This window comes from Nothoprocta perdicaria, unplaced genomic scaffold, assembly GCF_003342845.1.
Source record: "Nothoprocta perdicaria isolate Ctin4 unplaced genomic scaffold, notPer1 scaffold_100, whole genome shotgun sequence".
Lineage (NCBI taxonomy): Eukaryota > Metazoa > Chordata > Aves > Tinamiformes > Tinamidae > Nothoprocta > Nothoprocta perdicaria.
Genome location: NW_020454095.1, coordinates 1047152 through 1063034, shown reverse-complemented (window position 1 = coordinate 1063034; position 15883 = coordinate 1047152). Strand labels below are relative to the sequence as shown.

The window sequence follows — 15883 nt, the reverse complement described above, 5'->3', positions numbered from 1 at the left end:
GAATTATTAAATTTAAGAATTCTTCTAAATTAAAGGGCTATAACAATGCAACTCAGTCATAAAAATGTGTTTTCTTAATCCAGGAACCTAGTTTCCACAGCTGAATATGCTTGTGGTTGCTGTAATAGCTATCAAGAGATAATTTAASGTACACTAGAGTGAGAACGCTTAACTTGCACACACTGTTTCAAGCAATCTTGAACAAAACACTGCTTTGCTTTCTATGGGCCTATTATCTAAACATTTTTTAAATCATCAGGTCTGCTTTATGTAAAAATAAAATTTATCTGGTGATTATCACTTCTATGTACTCTCTTAATTTCAGTCCTGGGAAAACAGTCTAAAATACATATATGGTAATAGAATATTTTAATAACAATGAGCAGGGCTAATGAAAGGATTTGGTAATCTATCCCTGGTGGGTACTAAAATCATTAATCTAATTCCTTGATGTCTGTCCTCCTGATAGGTGGAGCTCTGGCATTTTTTTTTCCCTCTAGGCTAGCAGGGGGGAAATAAGGGATTATCTTCTCATATGGTAGAGTGTAAGACAGTGGGAGTTCACAGTGCAAAGTGTTCTTTGTGTGGGTACTTAGTTTGGAGAACAAGGGCCTTCTTTTCTGTAGCTTCATGCACTCTATCTTTGGTACAAGTGTGTCCGCACATGGATTTAATCGGGAAAAATACAGCACAGAGAGAGACCTAAGTATTGAAAACCCTGAAAATCCCTAGTTTTTTTTTTTTTTTTTTTCCCCTCAGACCACTGAGTTTTAGACAAGCAAGGTAAATTGTATCCTATTTTTATAGCTAACATTTATAAATTCTCTAGCCATATCAAACCTTAAGACATACGATAAATTAAGAACAGTTATCTTTGACAGCTAGAATAGAAGGAATGTCACTTCTACTTGGCAGTCAAGGGGTACACTGAGACATAGCATGCATTAGGAAGTGTGTTGACACCTTAGTGGTGGTAAGCTTATTTTACTCTATGACAGCAATTTGGCACATCTCCAAAGTCTCCATCCTGAACGTGAACAAAGTTACCTAAAATGCTTTTCTCAGATTTAGACATTTGTTTCAAGTTGGAAGCTCTCCATTCTTTAGAAAGACCTTGGTTGCATTACTCTCCCTGCTTTCTCCTGGGTCTCTGGGATCTAGAGATGGCATTCCGACAAGATCCCATGAGTAGATTCCATTCTTGACCATAACTAGGCTGTCAGCAATGTTACCACTTAAAGTTTAATGTTACTCATCCATCTTCTTGGATTTCTCCAAGTTCTGATTTCTCACCAACGTTCAATTTAGTGATCTCGGAGTTGGATGCTAGAAATGGGATCCTGCAATGTGCCTAATGGCTTACAGTCTTTCAAAAGCTAGATTGTTTGTATGGGGTGGGAGGAGTATAGCGCATATATGAGCATGCRGAGTCCAAATTCTCTCAATATTATAGCCACTGTTATCAACCTTGGGAGTCTTTTTTCATATATAAATCAAACGGTTTGCTTCCTGATGGTTACATAAACTACTTGGAATTTTCCATTAATTATTAACACGTTACCACACTACTTTCAAATGAGTAATGCATAATAAGTTCCTTGCAGTGAAGCAATGACCTCCAGTTCTTTAAATATATGGAGTAGCATTTGTTTCCAACTTTTAGCAATAAAATTAAGCTTTCACATCATACTGTATCTGAATCAACTCAATCTGAATCTAAAACAAGTGGTTTACTGATTTTTTTTTGTTTTTAAGGCAACAAAGTATTTAAAAAATATAAAAAACAGCAAAATAGAAATCCACAATTAAGCATGAGAAAGTTTTACCGGCATTCATGATGTTCCTTGATAATAGCACTAAAGGTATTCTGATGTAAACTTGTCTTCACTCTTTTTTCCCTTTGTCTTCTGTTGCAAAACCACACTCTCACAACTTCTTTCTCAAGATTGAGCCCCTCAGCCATCCTCATAATTTCCTGAGAAGAAGGCTTACTCTGTTCTCCGAAGTGCCTCTCTAGGGCTTCTTTGGCAGCAATGCTGGAGGAAGGAATAAAATTTCATCTTTAAAATCCTTTCTGACACATTTCAGGAGAAGGGTCAAGTATGAGCATTGGGGTTAATGATTATTTCCTCTCTTGCTAAACAAATGAAAACTCATCAAGTTTGAAGTATATTACAGAGTGGGTTTTTTGTTTTTTTTTTTTGGTGATACAGCAGTTTAATATCATRTAGAGTTTCTGTATAGAGTAACTTAAAGGGAAAGATGCTATAAACTTAAGTGTTGTTTTAGTAAGAATCATGCCTCTTGGCTTGTGTTTCATGATGTTCTCTTGGAGCAAATGTGAATGTGAAGACATGAATTGGAACAAGTCTGGACACACATTATACCTCAGTCACAGTTTTGCTGTAGGAGTTCAATAAACTCATATTATTAGGGTGATTAGCCTGTGTATGAACTAGAGGAACTTCTTAGTTGTTGTGCTAACAGGCAGCTCGGATCCTGTCTGGTTGAAGGAAGTGGTACACACTGGCACACATGCACATATATGCATACTGCTAATCAGCATAAGGTAAAAGAGGAAAATTGACCTGACTTGCTATCCTTGGCAAGTGGAGAATGTGCACCTAACCAGCTTTTCTTACAGCTTTATAGTAAAACTGGATTGCCCTGATTTGAAGGAAAAGCACTGGAACTGGCTGCCCAGGGAGTCTCCTTCTCTGGAGGTCTTCAAAACCCACCTGGATGCCCCTGCTCTGGGTGTCCCTGCTGGAGCAGGGGGGTTGGACTAGGTGAGCTCTAGGGGTCCCTTCCAACCTCAATCAGTCTGTGATTCTGCGATGCTGTGTGTTTATAAACAAGAAGAGCTCTATCAGTTATTGCATGAGAAATACAGCATTTTTCTTGGGTTCTTCATCTCACTTTGGTATGGATAGGGCATTGCACTATTTCTATCACAGGGATTATAGCAATCCATTTTATCAATAAGTACATTTTCTAAAGATCTGTCCTGACCTATATAATCCTCACCATCAGCAGTGGTCAAAATTGAATGGTTTACTAAACTGATCAAGTTAGACTTTCTTTACTATCACATTGATTTTTTTTGCCTGTGTTACATATTCTCAGAAAACAAAGAGTATCTGCAATATGCTGCTGTGCAAACCACAGAATGCAGCTTCATTAATAGCTGTTATTTCTTTGGACACAAGAGGGCACTTTCTGCATGATTCTGAAGATGAGGTGCGGGTATTATAAAAATATACCATTATAAAAATATACAAACAATCTGCCGGAGTTCTAGTTATTTTGTCATTTCATCTGCAATATATTCTTTTTTTTTATTTATTGGTTTATTTTATAATACTTGGTAAAATTAGCAAAGCTAGTTAAGAGTATGATATCCTGCATACAGAGATACAGACTCATCATCATTTTTAATTTCCTTTTTTGTTTGTTTTTTGATAAAAGTAGAAAAAAAGTTTCTGAACATTCAAATTAATGAGATTTTTCTCAGGGTATGACTAACCTAATTTAGTTAGTCGGACTTCTGTTATATTTCTTGTTTTCTTTCAAATATCCACTGGAAGTAGCTAACAGTAAGGCTGTAGTTCAGATTAATGACAGCAAAGAAGATCAACTCTCTTCTGACACCAAACTGAAGCCTTGCAAGAAATATTTAGGATTTTCTTACTGTATCTGCAATGGTCCTGAACTGCGCTCCATAGTCAATGCCAGGGTCATCTTGATGCTATTAAATATTCCCAGTGCAATGTTGTTAGGTGATAAAGTAGGAATAATTAGAAAATGCTTAACATGAGGACTGATTTCCTCAGTAGTTTGTTGAAAAGTTTGTTGACAAACTCCTCAGAACCTACAGACTTGAAGACCATCAGCTTCCAGTGGGCTCCTTTTGCCAAGGAAAAGCACTTAAAGAACTCTAAGCTCAGACCTCTTATCCAGGTCATACTAAACAAACTAGGTGAGAGCTTGGCACTGTTCCTCTAAGATAAATACCACAGCATCTGGAGATTCTGCTGGTGAATTCCTTCAGTAAAGATAAGAATCTGAGTGCTAAAAGGAGAATGGAATACCACATTATTGTTTTCATCACRTTCTCTTTCTGCTTATTTGGTAGCTGCTTTTGTAATATAATTTGTCAACCTACTTAATTTCTTCATGGAGTTGAGCCTAAACCTGGTAGATGCTGGCCATCAGAGATGCAGAAAAAAATGTTTCTATAACAGTTTCCTTCTTTCCATTTATCTCAAGAAAGTGCTTCTTCAGAAATTTGGAGGAGTCAAATGACAGATAGGGATGGGGTACATAACAAGCTTTTCCTCAAACTTTCCAGACCCCGATTTTATGTCAGAATAGCTCAGTTTCACCTGGTACAATGCAAAATTTCTGCAAAATGAAGACAAGAGTGCTCTGATATACTATTCACTACATAAACAACATAAAGACGTGGCAGAATTGATAGAGTTAGAATATTTTTCACCATAAAATATGATGTCCTATATTGAAGAGAAGTCTTCAATTGGAAAATGTAGTGTATGTATTTTGAAGAAGCTTTTTGCAGGGGGAGGGGGTTAATTTATTTGTTTATTTGTTTTCACTGGAATATTTCAAATTATTTGTTTCTCCAAATTTGCTAAAAAATGACATTTGTATTAAAAGCCAGGAAAAAGAAGAATCTTAACCAAAGGAATTTCTAACATATAGCACTCTAAATATTTGTTACCTTATGGTTGTTCTGCGCTTTCTCTTCCGCTCGTTCACTCCAACTTTTTCATTGTATAAAGCTGTATTAAAAACAAAACAAAATAATAGCAATAAACAAAACAGGCAGCTACCTTCTGCAGAGAATGCAAGCAAAGCGCAGTTATCATTAAAAAAAGATGTCTCTGTTTTAAGACAGAAGAAAGTGCAATAGATACTGCTGCCAAGTAAAAAAGGCACCACACACAGTAGCACTAAATCTTAATTCTTTAGGATGCCACATGGCTGTTGTAACTCCAGGTAAAAACGATTATGAGGAAAAAAGGTGTACCACAGGTAAAGCTGCAAGTATCAATAGGTTTGCACTCATATGCCTACGTACCTAAACAGCCCTTTCTCTTACCCCCATTTCCTTCCTCCTTCCCTGAGGGATAGGTGTGAGGAATACGGAATCCTTTTCCATTCCCATCAATTACCTCACCCTCTTACATGGGAAGTTCAGCCTTGGCTTCCAGTCCTATCTGCCTTTCCACGCCATTCTTGGATGGATATATGAACCTCACCCTCTACCCTTCAGTTTTTGGAAGTTGCTRTCTTCCCTGCTGCTCAAGCATGAACCTGCGCCTGCGTGGTCAGCAGCTGACACCCACTGCAACCGCCTTCTAGATGATTCTTACACTGCAATGACCAGATTGGTTTGCACTRCACTTATAGTGGAGAGAAATTTTCCACATTTATCTCAAAGCAATCTCAAGCATATGGAAGAAGAGCTAGTTAACAACATTTCCTGTAGTTGAAAATCATGGCACATCCAAAAAACTGCTTTAAGGTAATGTCCCTTCCTATGATAGCTGAACACCTCGCAGTTGTAGCTTTCACTGTCACCTCTGGGCATACTGCTTCCCCCATCATAGTTCACGTAGCTGAAAGGGCTGTAGTTTAAAACAGCCCATTTCCTTTAAATCAGAAACCTTTCTTCTAAACTACACTTGCCCAGTGAACTCCAGGGCTCTTCATGGAACTGGGAATTAAGTGGACATAGAAAGGGAAATCCTCCAGGGGCAAAAGGTCACATCCAAATCCTCTCTGCCGTACTATTCTTTGTCAGAGGCTTAGAGAGCATCACTTCAAGTTGAGTTCAAATCCCTTCYTGTGGCCATATCACATAGCCCAAGGGACTGGAGCAAAGAGTCCTTGGCTAGTGAAGAATCTCAGCACTCTGTTAAATGTAGATCCTAAAGAAATGTAGCTGTGTTCCAACAACGGAACTGGTTTGCTAGAATGGGTCCGAAGGGAACGAGAACCATGCAATTTTGTATCCTCCGTGCATTGCAGGTTGTTTACTCCTCCTTGCTCACCCTAAAACATACCATAACTTAATATACGCTATTGGCACACCTCTAATTTAAAGTTGGTAACAGAAAAGTCTTTGCCTTTGGAAGGCCTTCAACATATTCTWCCTTCAACATATGTAGAGGATTCAAGTGTAAATACAAATCAATTTTAAGAGGCTTTCAGATCTCTACCTCCTACTTGTTCTGCTTCCTCCAGCCACTTGGACAGGATTGATTTCAGTTTGCATGCATTCTTGAAACTCAGCTGCAAGTTTTCAAATCGGCAAATTGTAGTTTGGCTAAATTCAGAGCCATGTACAGCAGCTAGTGCTTCTCCAACATTAGTTTGTGTATAGCCTGTCAAAAATGAAGAGGAAAAAGTCACTTTGCAGCTTCCTACTCTGGGTTGCTTTCCTTAAGACACTTATCCCTTCATCCTTAACTCTTAAAATCAGTACATATTGTAGCATCAAGGATCACCTTTCCGCAAAGGTCTCTGTGGCTGATTTTGAACTCACTTCAGTGCTACCTTGAGTCATTCTGTTGACTTGGGTGTGTTTCATAGGCTCTGAGATTAAGGGTTTCAGAAGTATCCAGACCCCATATTTTCACTAATATATGTGATGTGATGGCAATATTCTAAATCCCCCCTGCATCTCTGGTCTCATGTTATTTGTTGTGATGAGTAAGATGARGTGATAAGGAAACTGCTGCAGCTTACTTGAGGATATTGAATTCTTAAGGAGCAGTTCCCCAGTCAGTGAATTGAATATATCTCTGCTGTATTTATGAATTTGGCCTTTTTTTCCTCTGTATCAGAATAGACAAAGCCTCTCTGGACAGTGAATGTCTCCATGAGCTGGCTATTTACCTAAATTTCAATTGCACTGGCTCTGTATCTCACAGACTCATGCTCATAGCACACATTAAGTCTGTCCTCTCCTAAAGCGCAATCTCCAATTGGTTTTGCTGAGACAATTTTATTTTTCTCTATCAGAGCATTGGACCCAGTGTTACAGTCTCCGAGCCATTTGTTTACTTTGGAGGAAGTTTTGCTCCCACTCAAACTGAGTGGGATCAAGATGCTGTAATAATCACAGTGATTCATATYTTGTCTTAGCAAATCATTCCAATGGTCATGATATACAGCAAAATGCTCACACTACAAATACTATTTTGAACTGTACACTTCTGTTATCAATCTTACTTTTACCCTGCAAATAGAACATATCAGCTTCCTAGTTGTCAAGGTAATGCACAGGTACCTCTAAAAACTGTATATTTTTTCTACATTTATAAAACTTCATTTTGTAGGATACCTTATTTTTTAACAATGCAACGTAATGCTGTAACATATAATGTTAAAATTACAACTCAAAGTACCACATTTTCATAAAAGGTCTGAATATGCAGTACCCTATGGCATTTTTTTCAATATAGTTCAATCTGCTCAAGGATGAGCAGACTTTTGGTTTGCAATGCACTTCAGCCTTTCTCTGGGAGGGAGAAAGTTTCTGTAGATGAGAAAGTGTTCAGTCCATCTTTGCCTTTAGTGAAGATAGCCCAAGGAAAGGTCAACAACTCATGAGAAACCAGCCAAAGCAATGCAACTTACCACTATCCTCAGCAGTAATCAGATAGTAATGAAAAGTCAGTTGCTGCAACATCATGACATGAGAAAACAAAAGAGGAAGGAAAGCTCCCTGTGGTGTGAAAGGTTTTACATGGATGTCATGGCTATCCACATTGTCTACTAAAATGAGATTTCATCACCCTGTGAATGGAAAACATCACTGGGAAGAGAATGCATAKAAGAGATGGAAAATGCACTGCCCTAAACTGTAGAAATGCAACTTAATGTAGTTTAATGAACAGTAAAATTTTCTTTCCACTTGTGAGAAAGACAGAAATAATTTAAATATCAAGAACACTTAAAGTTACTTTCTGCATTCTAACTTGTGAAAAGCTTATTAATTCTGCACAAGTCTTCTAGGAGTGGAGAAAGTTTGGCAGTGCAAGGCAAGATAAAAGTTATGATTAGACAGAACAGAGTATAAAATATTCAGAAATCGGGCGCTCATTTGATTGTTTTGGGTTTTTGTTAGCTGAAAAAAAGACACATACCCAGCTTAATTCTCCGCAGTTTGAATTCATTGGCGAATTTCTCYAGTTCCCGTATTTCAGGGGAATCCATGTCTATTGGCTCTTCAACAGACTTGTTTTTCCTGCGGAATTCCTGCTTGAAGTCRGAGGTTGTGGGATCATCTCCGAGAACGGACTGGTGCATGGGGGTGAAGCCATGGCCCAGAGCACAGGAACCAGCACTCAGAGCATGTTCAGGGAATTTATAAAGGCAAGGGGTCAGGCTACCTGGAAAAAAAATAAACAGTCAAACAAAAAACAATTCATCATTATTCACTTGTTCTACAGATTCAAAACATGATTTCATCACTTTAGAATKAAGGTCTGTAATATTTTATAGCACAGAATATTTTATATTTAGGGCATAAAGACTTTGCAGATCCAGTCTTTCTTCTATCCTTATATGTGAAAACAGAACAACAACCACTTGCAACACCAGTCACAGGAATCCTATTTGACAGGCAAACTGAGATGCCCTCAAATAATATGATAAATCATTCAAACTTAGACAAACAACAATCCAGGGCCTTAGTTTGTATGGCACAATGAGACTGATGGATCTATGTTACTTTTAAGCCACCTGAAATGTGCCAGTCTCTTTTTTTTTTTTTTTTTTTTTTTTTTTGGTATAAAGAATATTTCCATGTAAATACCATCAGATGCTTGACAAAATGCTCTTGTACTTTAGCTTTAGGACACTATTTTTTTTTCAAGAAACCACACAGATAAGAGCTCAGAGAAAAACAATATATTCAGAATTCATTCCAACTGAAAAAAAGAAAAATATTCAAGGATAAAACTATCTCAGGCTAAATATTGTTCACAAGCAGCAGACTTAACAAAGAAATTGAACCTAAAAGTCAAGGTTCTCTTCTGCTARAAGTTTTATGTACAGAAAAGTTTTGTATACAGCAAAAAAAGATAAATTTATTGAGAAAAAAAAGAAATATTAACCCTTTTAGTGGATCTGTAGTAGACAATAAATTCCACATCTTCAGGAAAACCTTCTCAATTTTTTAAATGACAGAAAAATTTATATTGGAACTTGCACTTTCATCGGTATGCCTCCCCTTCCTTATCTCATCAGAGCAGGCAGTTCTAGCCCCATAGAAATATTTTGTAGACTTCACACACTGTAATCAATCACACACACAACCAAAAGGGTTTTCTCAAGGAATAAAAGGAAAGGCTAAAGGAAGACTTGCTTTGTAAAGTGCTGACGCCATTTACTACACTGGGATGGGGCATGCTGCAYGTCTGTAAGATGCGACTCTGGGAGAGACTTGCTGAGAGCATCTCTGGAGTTGCAGGCTTGATGCCTAAAAAGGAAGTAGGGGTGTCAAAAGAGAAGACAAAGATGTAGATATATATATTTTGGAGTGGAACACAGTAAACTTCTGAGCGCCATCTTTATTTAATACCCTTTCTATGGACTTCTCCCAGGGATCTGAATAATGCCGGGAACATTTGAACAGACACATTAAAGATAATGAAATAGGAACATGTGGACAGCTTGCATAGTGAAGCAAACCTGTTTTCCATCCCTAAAAGTTCCCAATGTAGATGCATTCATCTGTGCTGACTTACTGTCATATTTGCTTCATTCTTAATAAAATGCTGAACTTGAATTTGCATATGCTTTGAGCGATGATTATTTTCTGGTAGCTGGCTTATCTGGCTGACCACAGTGTTTTATTGACTGCTACTTGATCTCACATAGAATAAAAATTCCTCTTTCTTTTTCATACTGGGAAATGTAAAACCGAGCAGGTTGCTGACATAAATTGACCGGTGTCGAAGTCTGCAATCATCTATATGAAAGCACTTCATACTGCGTTAGGAGATTTGGAGAAAGCATTCATTGAAGGAAACAATTTCTGTCTTTGGAGACTATTTCAATGTGTTTAATCTGTTACAAAAAAAAAAAAAAAAAAAAAGTTCTTCCTGATTGTAAATCTCTATTTCAGTTCTGGCCCTCAAGTTGCTGACCCTAAAGCCTGTGGGAGTTACCATGCACCTACAAGGTTAATGCTCACTTATACACACTTAATCATCCTAAATATAAGATTTTAGGGATTCTTTTTAAGTTTTATGGCAAAAATAAAGCAGCAAGGATAGTAAACTCAACAAGCACAGAACTGATCATGGTTTGATATTTGTCTCTCCAAGCCTGGGGACAGTTGTAATAACCGTACCTATCAACTGCAAACTGCCACACTGCCACTTTTTGTATCATGAGAAATCTTCAGGGAAAGGTACAAAATACGGCTCCAGAAAACACTCTTTCAAGTGTTTCCACATTTTCTCTGAGAGCACCTCAGAAAAAGAGGTCAGGACTTCTCACAGAGTTTGAAAATCACAGTTAACTGAATGTCAAGATCCATGAGGAACAAAAATGGTCACTTTTTGAAAAAGGCTTATTTTTGGTTTTTTTTTGGTTCTCACACATACTGTTACTTCTTGGTTGTCCTGTCACAGATGGAACAGAATCTACTTAATTCAGCTATCATTCTATTTCCAGTCATCATTTTATTCTTTATTTAATCATCGAGAATTTTCCATGAAGATTAGAGCCCCAATAACTAAACAAAGTCACGTTATGTAAGTTAGTCCTAGTTCCTGAAAGATGATAACCTGACCAGGCAAAGCAGACATCATATAAACAAACAGCAGTACTGTCTCAACCATTTCAGACAGACAGTTTGCATGATTTGTCTAGAAATGCAGAGTTTTGGGGAAATTGGGCATCTTCCCAGCCTCTTTGCTACTGTCTTAACCTCAATCATGTCCATTTTAAGCAACTATCTTGAAAGCATCCTTCCAAAGTAAAACTGACCAAAACAGCATGCTAACAGCTCAATCACTTACCTGTCATCACCCCATAGGTAGATGGTTGATTTCCATAATGACAAGATGGCACAGAGTAATGAAGACCTGCCGACGTGTTTCCCAAAGTTGTCATGGCAAAGTGGACATGGGAGCATTTAGGAGTTTGGATCAAAGACAAAACAGATGGGACTGGTAAGAAAATGTATGAGGATTCAAGATACAGTCTTTCAATTCAAAGGTAGACTACATTTTCGTAACTAGTTTCTCTGTGTGTATATTAAGCATTTAACTCCACAACTGTCAAGTTAACACTGCTGGAAGTCCAGAACACTTGACCATGCCTCACCACATGTGACTGTCAGCATAAAAAGCAAAATCTGCTTTGAGACATGGCCAACATTAGTCATGACTTATTTTTGACATTATTTTTAATGTAATCTACGCATGTATAACCACAGCTAAGGCTGCTATGTAAGGAAGGGAAACATTAATCTCTGCAGGAGACTGATTCTTGTTTACAGCCAAGTATATAAAACAAAAAAACCTCAAACTTGATTAAGTCTACTGCCATGTAAATCCTCATGTGAACATAGATATCTAGAAAGGCAGTGAATTGATCTCCATTGTCTTCACAGGCTCTTCTAAGAGGCAAAACAAGTAGCAGAAATTTGATGAAGAGAAGCAGAAAGAGATGCAGAACAGTGAGCTTGGCTTCACTATCATTATCAAGAAAATCAATGAATAGGTTAAGTCATTCCAGTAAAAAACTTTCTTTCCATTACTAAAGATTCTGTAAAATTTGCTTTACCCTCCACACCCTTCCAGTTCTGCTCAGCAAGTTTTGGAGAGCAAAACTCAGCAATTCTATTTCATACAAAGGGAAAAGTGTGTACTTCCAGTTTCTGTTCACTAACTTGTAATGCATGGAGAATCAGACAAGATTTTCTGAATACAAAATTAGAAATTTGGCTATTTTACATGCATAAGCAGATAAAAGAGTGTTCTCTTTGAAAACAACTATAAAACATAGGACTAAAGTATCATGTTTGTGAACATTCAGATACATAAGACTACAAATCAGAGCACGCATTGTAGTTGTTTGAAACAATATAATTAGGAATTAGAATTTTTGCTTTTACAACGGTAATCACAACATTAAAAGGTCCTGTTTAGACATATGTATGTCTAGATACAGTCTTTTCTAATGGCCTTGTTTATGCTATTATGTCCCCAAAATAGAGATTACATTAATACTAAAGCAATTAAAACAACAAACTTTCTTGTTCAGATAAGAGCTAAGTGTTTGCTGGTGTTGTTTCTATTATTAAATCCATAGACTGTATCATTTTTAGGCATAAGAAAGACATTCCTAACATACTAATAAAAATTTAATAGTAGGTGGTAAAGATGATGCTATTTAAATTAAGTCATAAAAATAAAAGTCTTTAGTATTCTACAGAACATTATCCATATGGCACGGATTATTTAGTTATTATTTAGCCAGATGTACACTCACCTGTATTTTATGATGTAGAATTACCACATGCATTTTAAAGAGTTTTGACATTTAAAATAAGTTACGAGTCCACATTCTTTCACATTTTTTTTTGCACTAGTTTTCGTTAAATACATTCACTTAGAGTGATATTGTTTATTAAAGTTGGTGAATCTATATCTGAGATTTGGAAATCCTTCCTTGTTAAATACCACCCTCTGTCACTGTTTCTGTTCTTACAAGGTCAATTATAAGATATGCTGCTGCAGACAATATTCCCCCTGACTACAGTGGTATTTGTCCTTGAGTGATAACTACAAAATATTAAAAGTCAAATCTCAAGCAGATCTGCAAATGTTTTCAGCAATTCTGTCTGTCACCATATACAGAGAGTAATGTAAGATGGAAAAATAAACAACTTCTTAGAAAATACTGCAAAGATGTAGATACATAAATTTGGCCACATACAAGTTAATAAAAACAAAATACTCAAACTGTTTTATTCCCTACCACCACCRCTCAACAAACATGGAATCATTTCATCACCAAAGCTCATTTTTCTTAGAAGCTTACATTAGTTTGGTGCTTTTTCATATTATTAAAAAATCTTAGCTCCAACATCTCAGCACTGAAGTATTTCCCCTGTAGTCTTAGCAATCCATTTCAGCAAAAGGATGGTTTCTTGGATTTTTTTTTTTTCTATTCTTGAAAGCTTATGCACCATCAATAACTTCTGCATTCCAAAATATCAATTCTGAAGATTCAAGTCAGCAAGAAYACTAATTCTCTCTCTAGGGGATAATTTAGTGTTTGCATTGTCCTACCACTCTACTGCTATCTTAGTACTGCTACTACTTTTTTAGGTAGTATATAAAAACATATGAAGTTCCAAAACAGATATGAGACTTCTCTCATCTATTTTTAATATTTCACTTAAATCTTAGTCTTTATTTTCTACATAACATGTTTAGAAAAACATTCTTTTCCTTCTTGAGAGATTCTCCAAATTATGTTTAAACCTGACCTATTTTAAATACATTTTCTATTTAAATTTATTTATATTATGTTAAAATGTGGTTACATAATAAAAAATTTTAAATTTATTTTACATTATATATGTCACATATCACGACATAATCATAACAGAAATTTGATTATGTTTTGCACCTCTATTAAGCGTGCTGATATACTTCTTAGTCTAACACTGTAACAAATTAACAGCTGAAACAAGTTTTGCTGAAATACAAACATTTTGGATGTTCTTGATTCACTCATTTATGCAGTCTTGTGAAAATGTTTCCTCCTGAAAATAGTCCCAAATTCAACATCAAATATTTTAAAAATTGCAGAAACAGATGATCACATATCATCTAAAATCACTACCAAAAAAAAATTATGAAGAGTAGTAGTATTTTTAAGAAGTACCTGTGGACACAACATTGGTYGCATGGTTAGAAACTGGTAGGCATTCTGCAGCGCTGTGATGCATTATCAGAGGTAGAGAAGAAGAGTCAGAATTCAAGGGTACAAAGGTATCAGATGAAGYAAACGCTTGGCAAGTCATACCCTCGAACAGATGAAAGACAAAGAGTCACCTTCTCCTATTTTTTAAGAGTACAGATCCTGCGTGATTACGAGCAGCACAAACTCTATTCCACTTCTTTTTACTTGCATATACATATACAGAAGGGCTCCAGAGCACAGGGAGGTCGTGTGCAGGTATTTATACCACTAGGAAATCCCTTTATCCATTTTAATGTTCTTTTCCCAGCAATATTGTTGTATCACTGTAGGGCCTCCTTCCTTCCCACACAAACACAATACACGTCCAATTAATGGTGGGGAAAGAAGAGGGAAACCAGAGACACAATTTGACATATATTTTCAATTAGGTCTTTTGTGAAGAACAATAACCTGAAAAAAATATCAAAGTACGATCTCCAACATCAGATGCAGTAAGATAGGTACGTTTAATACTAAGTAGGTTTACATAGCTAACACCTGCCCCAGCAATCTCATCCAGGCAATCGTCTGCAAAGCAACTAGGCTAAGTCAAATGAAAGTCTATAAAAGTCAAGAACCTATAGCAAAATAAGCTAAATTAGCCTGTKTCCTAGCAGTGCTGCAAAGATCATTTAAATTAGAGATGTGTAACCTGGGACAGCTGTATTCAAGAGGAAGTTTCTGAACAGATAGCTTTACATAAGCTTGAAATCCTGTTTTTTTTTTTCTTTCCTGAAAGATCTAATAGTAGCACAGAAAAAAAAACCCACATTCATTGCTATTATTATGAATGTATATTACCACAGTATCTATAGTCAAATTCAAAAAGTCCTAGTCTCCATTATTCTAAAAACTAAGTAAAAATCTCTACTCACTAACTATTGAAATATTTAATTTCTGTGAGTTTAGTATGACTTAGGATCAGTAAAGAGTATGCAGGCTACCCTGAAAATGATGAAGAAAAACACTGTAGTACACCACTGTCACATATTCCACATATCACTGAATCACAGAATGGTTGAGGTTAGAAAGGACTTCTAGGGATCATCTAGTCCAAATCCCCTGCTCAAGTCAGGACACCTACAGCACATGGCACAGGGTGGCATCCAGGCAGGTTTTGAGGATCTCTAAGGAAGGAGACTCCACAAYCTCTCCACAGCCTGGTCCAGGGCTCTGTCACACTTACAGTAAAGACTCTCCTCCTATGGAGATGGAACTTCCTGTGTTTCAGCCTGTACCCATTACCCCTTGTCCTGCCACGGCGAAGAGTTTGTCTTCATTTTCTTTACATTCTCCCTTTGAATATTGGTCTACGTTAATCATATCTCCCCCCAGTCTTCTCTTCTGTAGGCTARACAGGCCCAGCTCACTCAGTCTTTCCTCATAAGATAGATGCTCCATTCCCTTAATCATCTTTGTTGCTCTCCGCTGGACCCTCTCGAGAAGCTCCATGTCCCTCTTATACTGGGGAGCCCAGAACTGCACACAGTACTCCAGGTGCGGCCTCACCAGAGCTGAAGAGAGGGGCAGAATCACCTCCCTTGACCTGCTGGCAACACTCCTCCTGATGCAGCCAGGATCCCATTGGCCTTCTTGGCCACGAGGGCACGCTGTTGACTCATGATTCCTGGTGTCAACCAGGACTCCCAGAGACTGGGACACTCCCACGGCATTGCTTTCCAGCAGGTCAACCCATAATCTATACTGGTGCCTGGCTGTCTGGGTTTTTTTGTCCTCAGAAATGGCAGATGGAGAACTGTATGATGACTTCCGTCATCCCTGTATCATGSAGCAATACGTATAGAAATTAAATAAAGAAACAAACTGAGCAAACATGTTCAAGCAAAAGTTGAAGCACTTC

At 37.2% G+C, this 15883-nt stretch overlaps 1 protein-coding gene across 4 annotated transcripts; it reads right to left on the bottom strand.

Moving 5' to 3' along the window:
* Nucleotides 1-1822: 1822 nt before the first annotated feature.
* Nucleotides 1823-14083, bottom strand: POU1F1 (POU class 1 homeobox 1). 4 transcript variants are annotated; one of them, XM_026040508.1, is made up of 7 exons: nt 13945-14083; nt 11064-11213; nt 9401-9514; nt 8178-8423; nt 6246-6410; nt 4742-4802; nt 1823-2036 (listed from the first exon to the last, which is right to left on the bottom strand). In XM_026040508.1, exons 1-7 carry the CDS (start codon nt 14081-14083, stop codon nt 1823-1825), a joined length of 1089 nt encoding a protein of 362 aa, XP_025896293.1. The 4 variants fall into 4 exon arrangements, with proteins under 4 accessions (XP_025896293.1, XP_025896301.1, XP_025896310.1 ...); XM_026040516.1 differs by having other exon boundaries at nt 11064-11129; XM_026040525.1 differs by lacking the exon at nt 9401-9514.
* Between the last annotated feature and the right edge of the window lie 1800 nt (nt 14084-15883).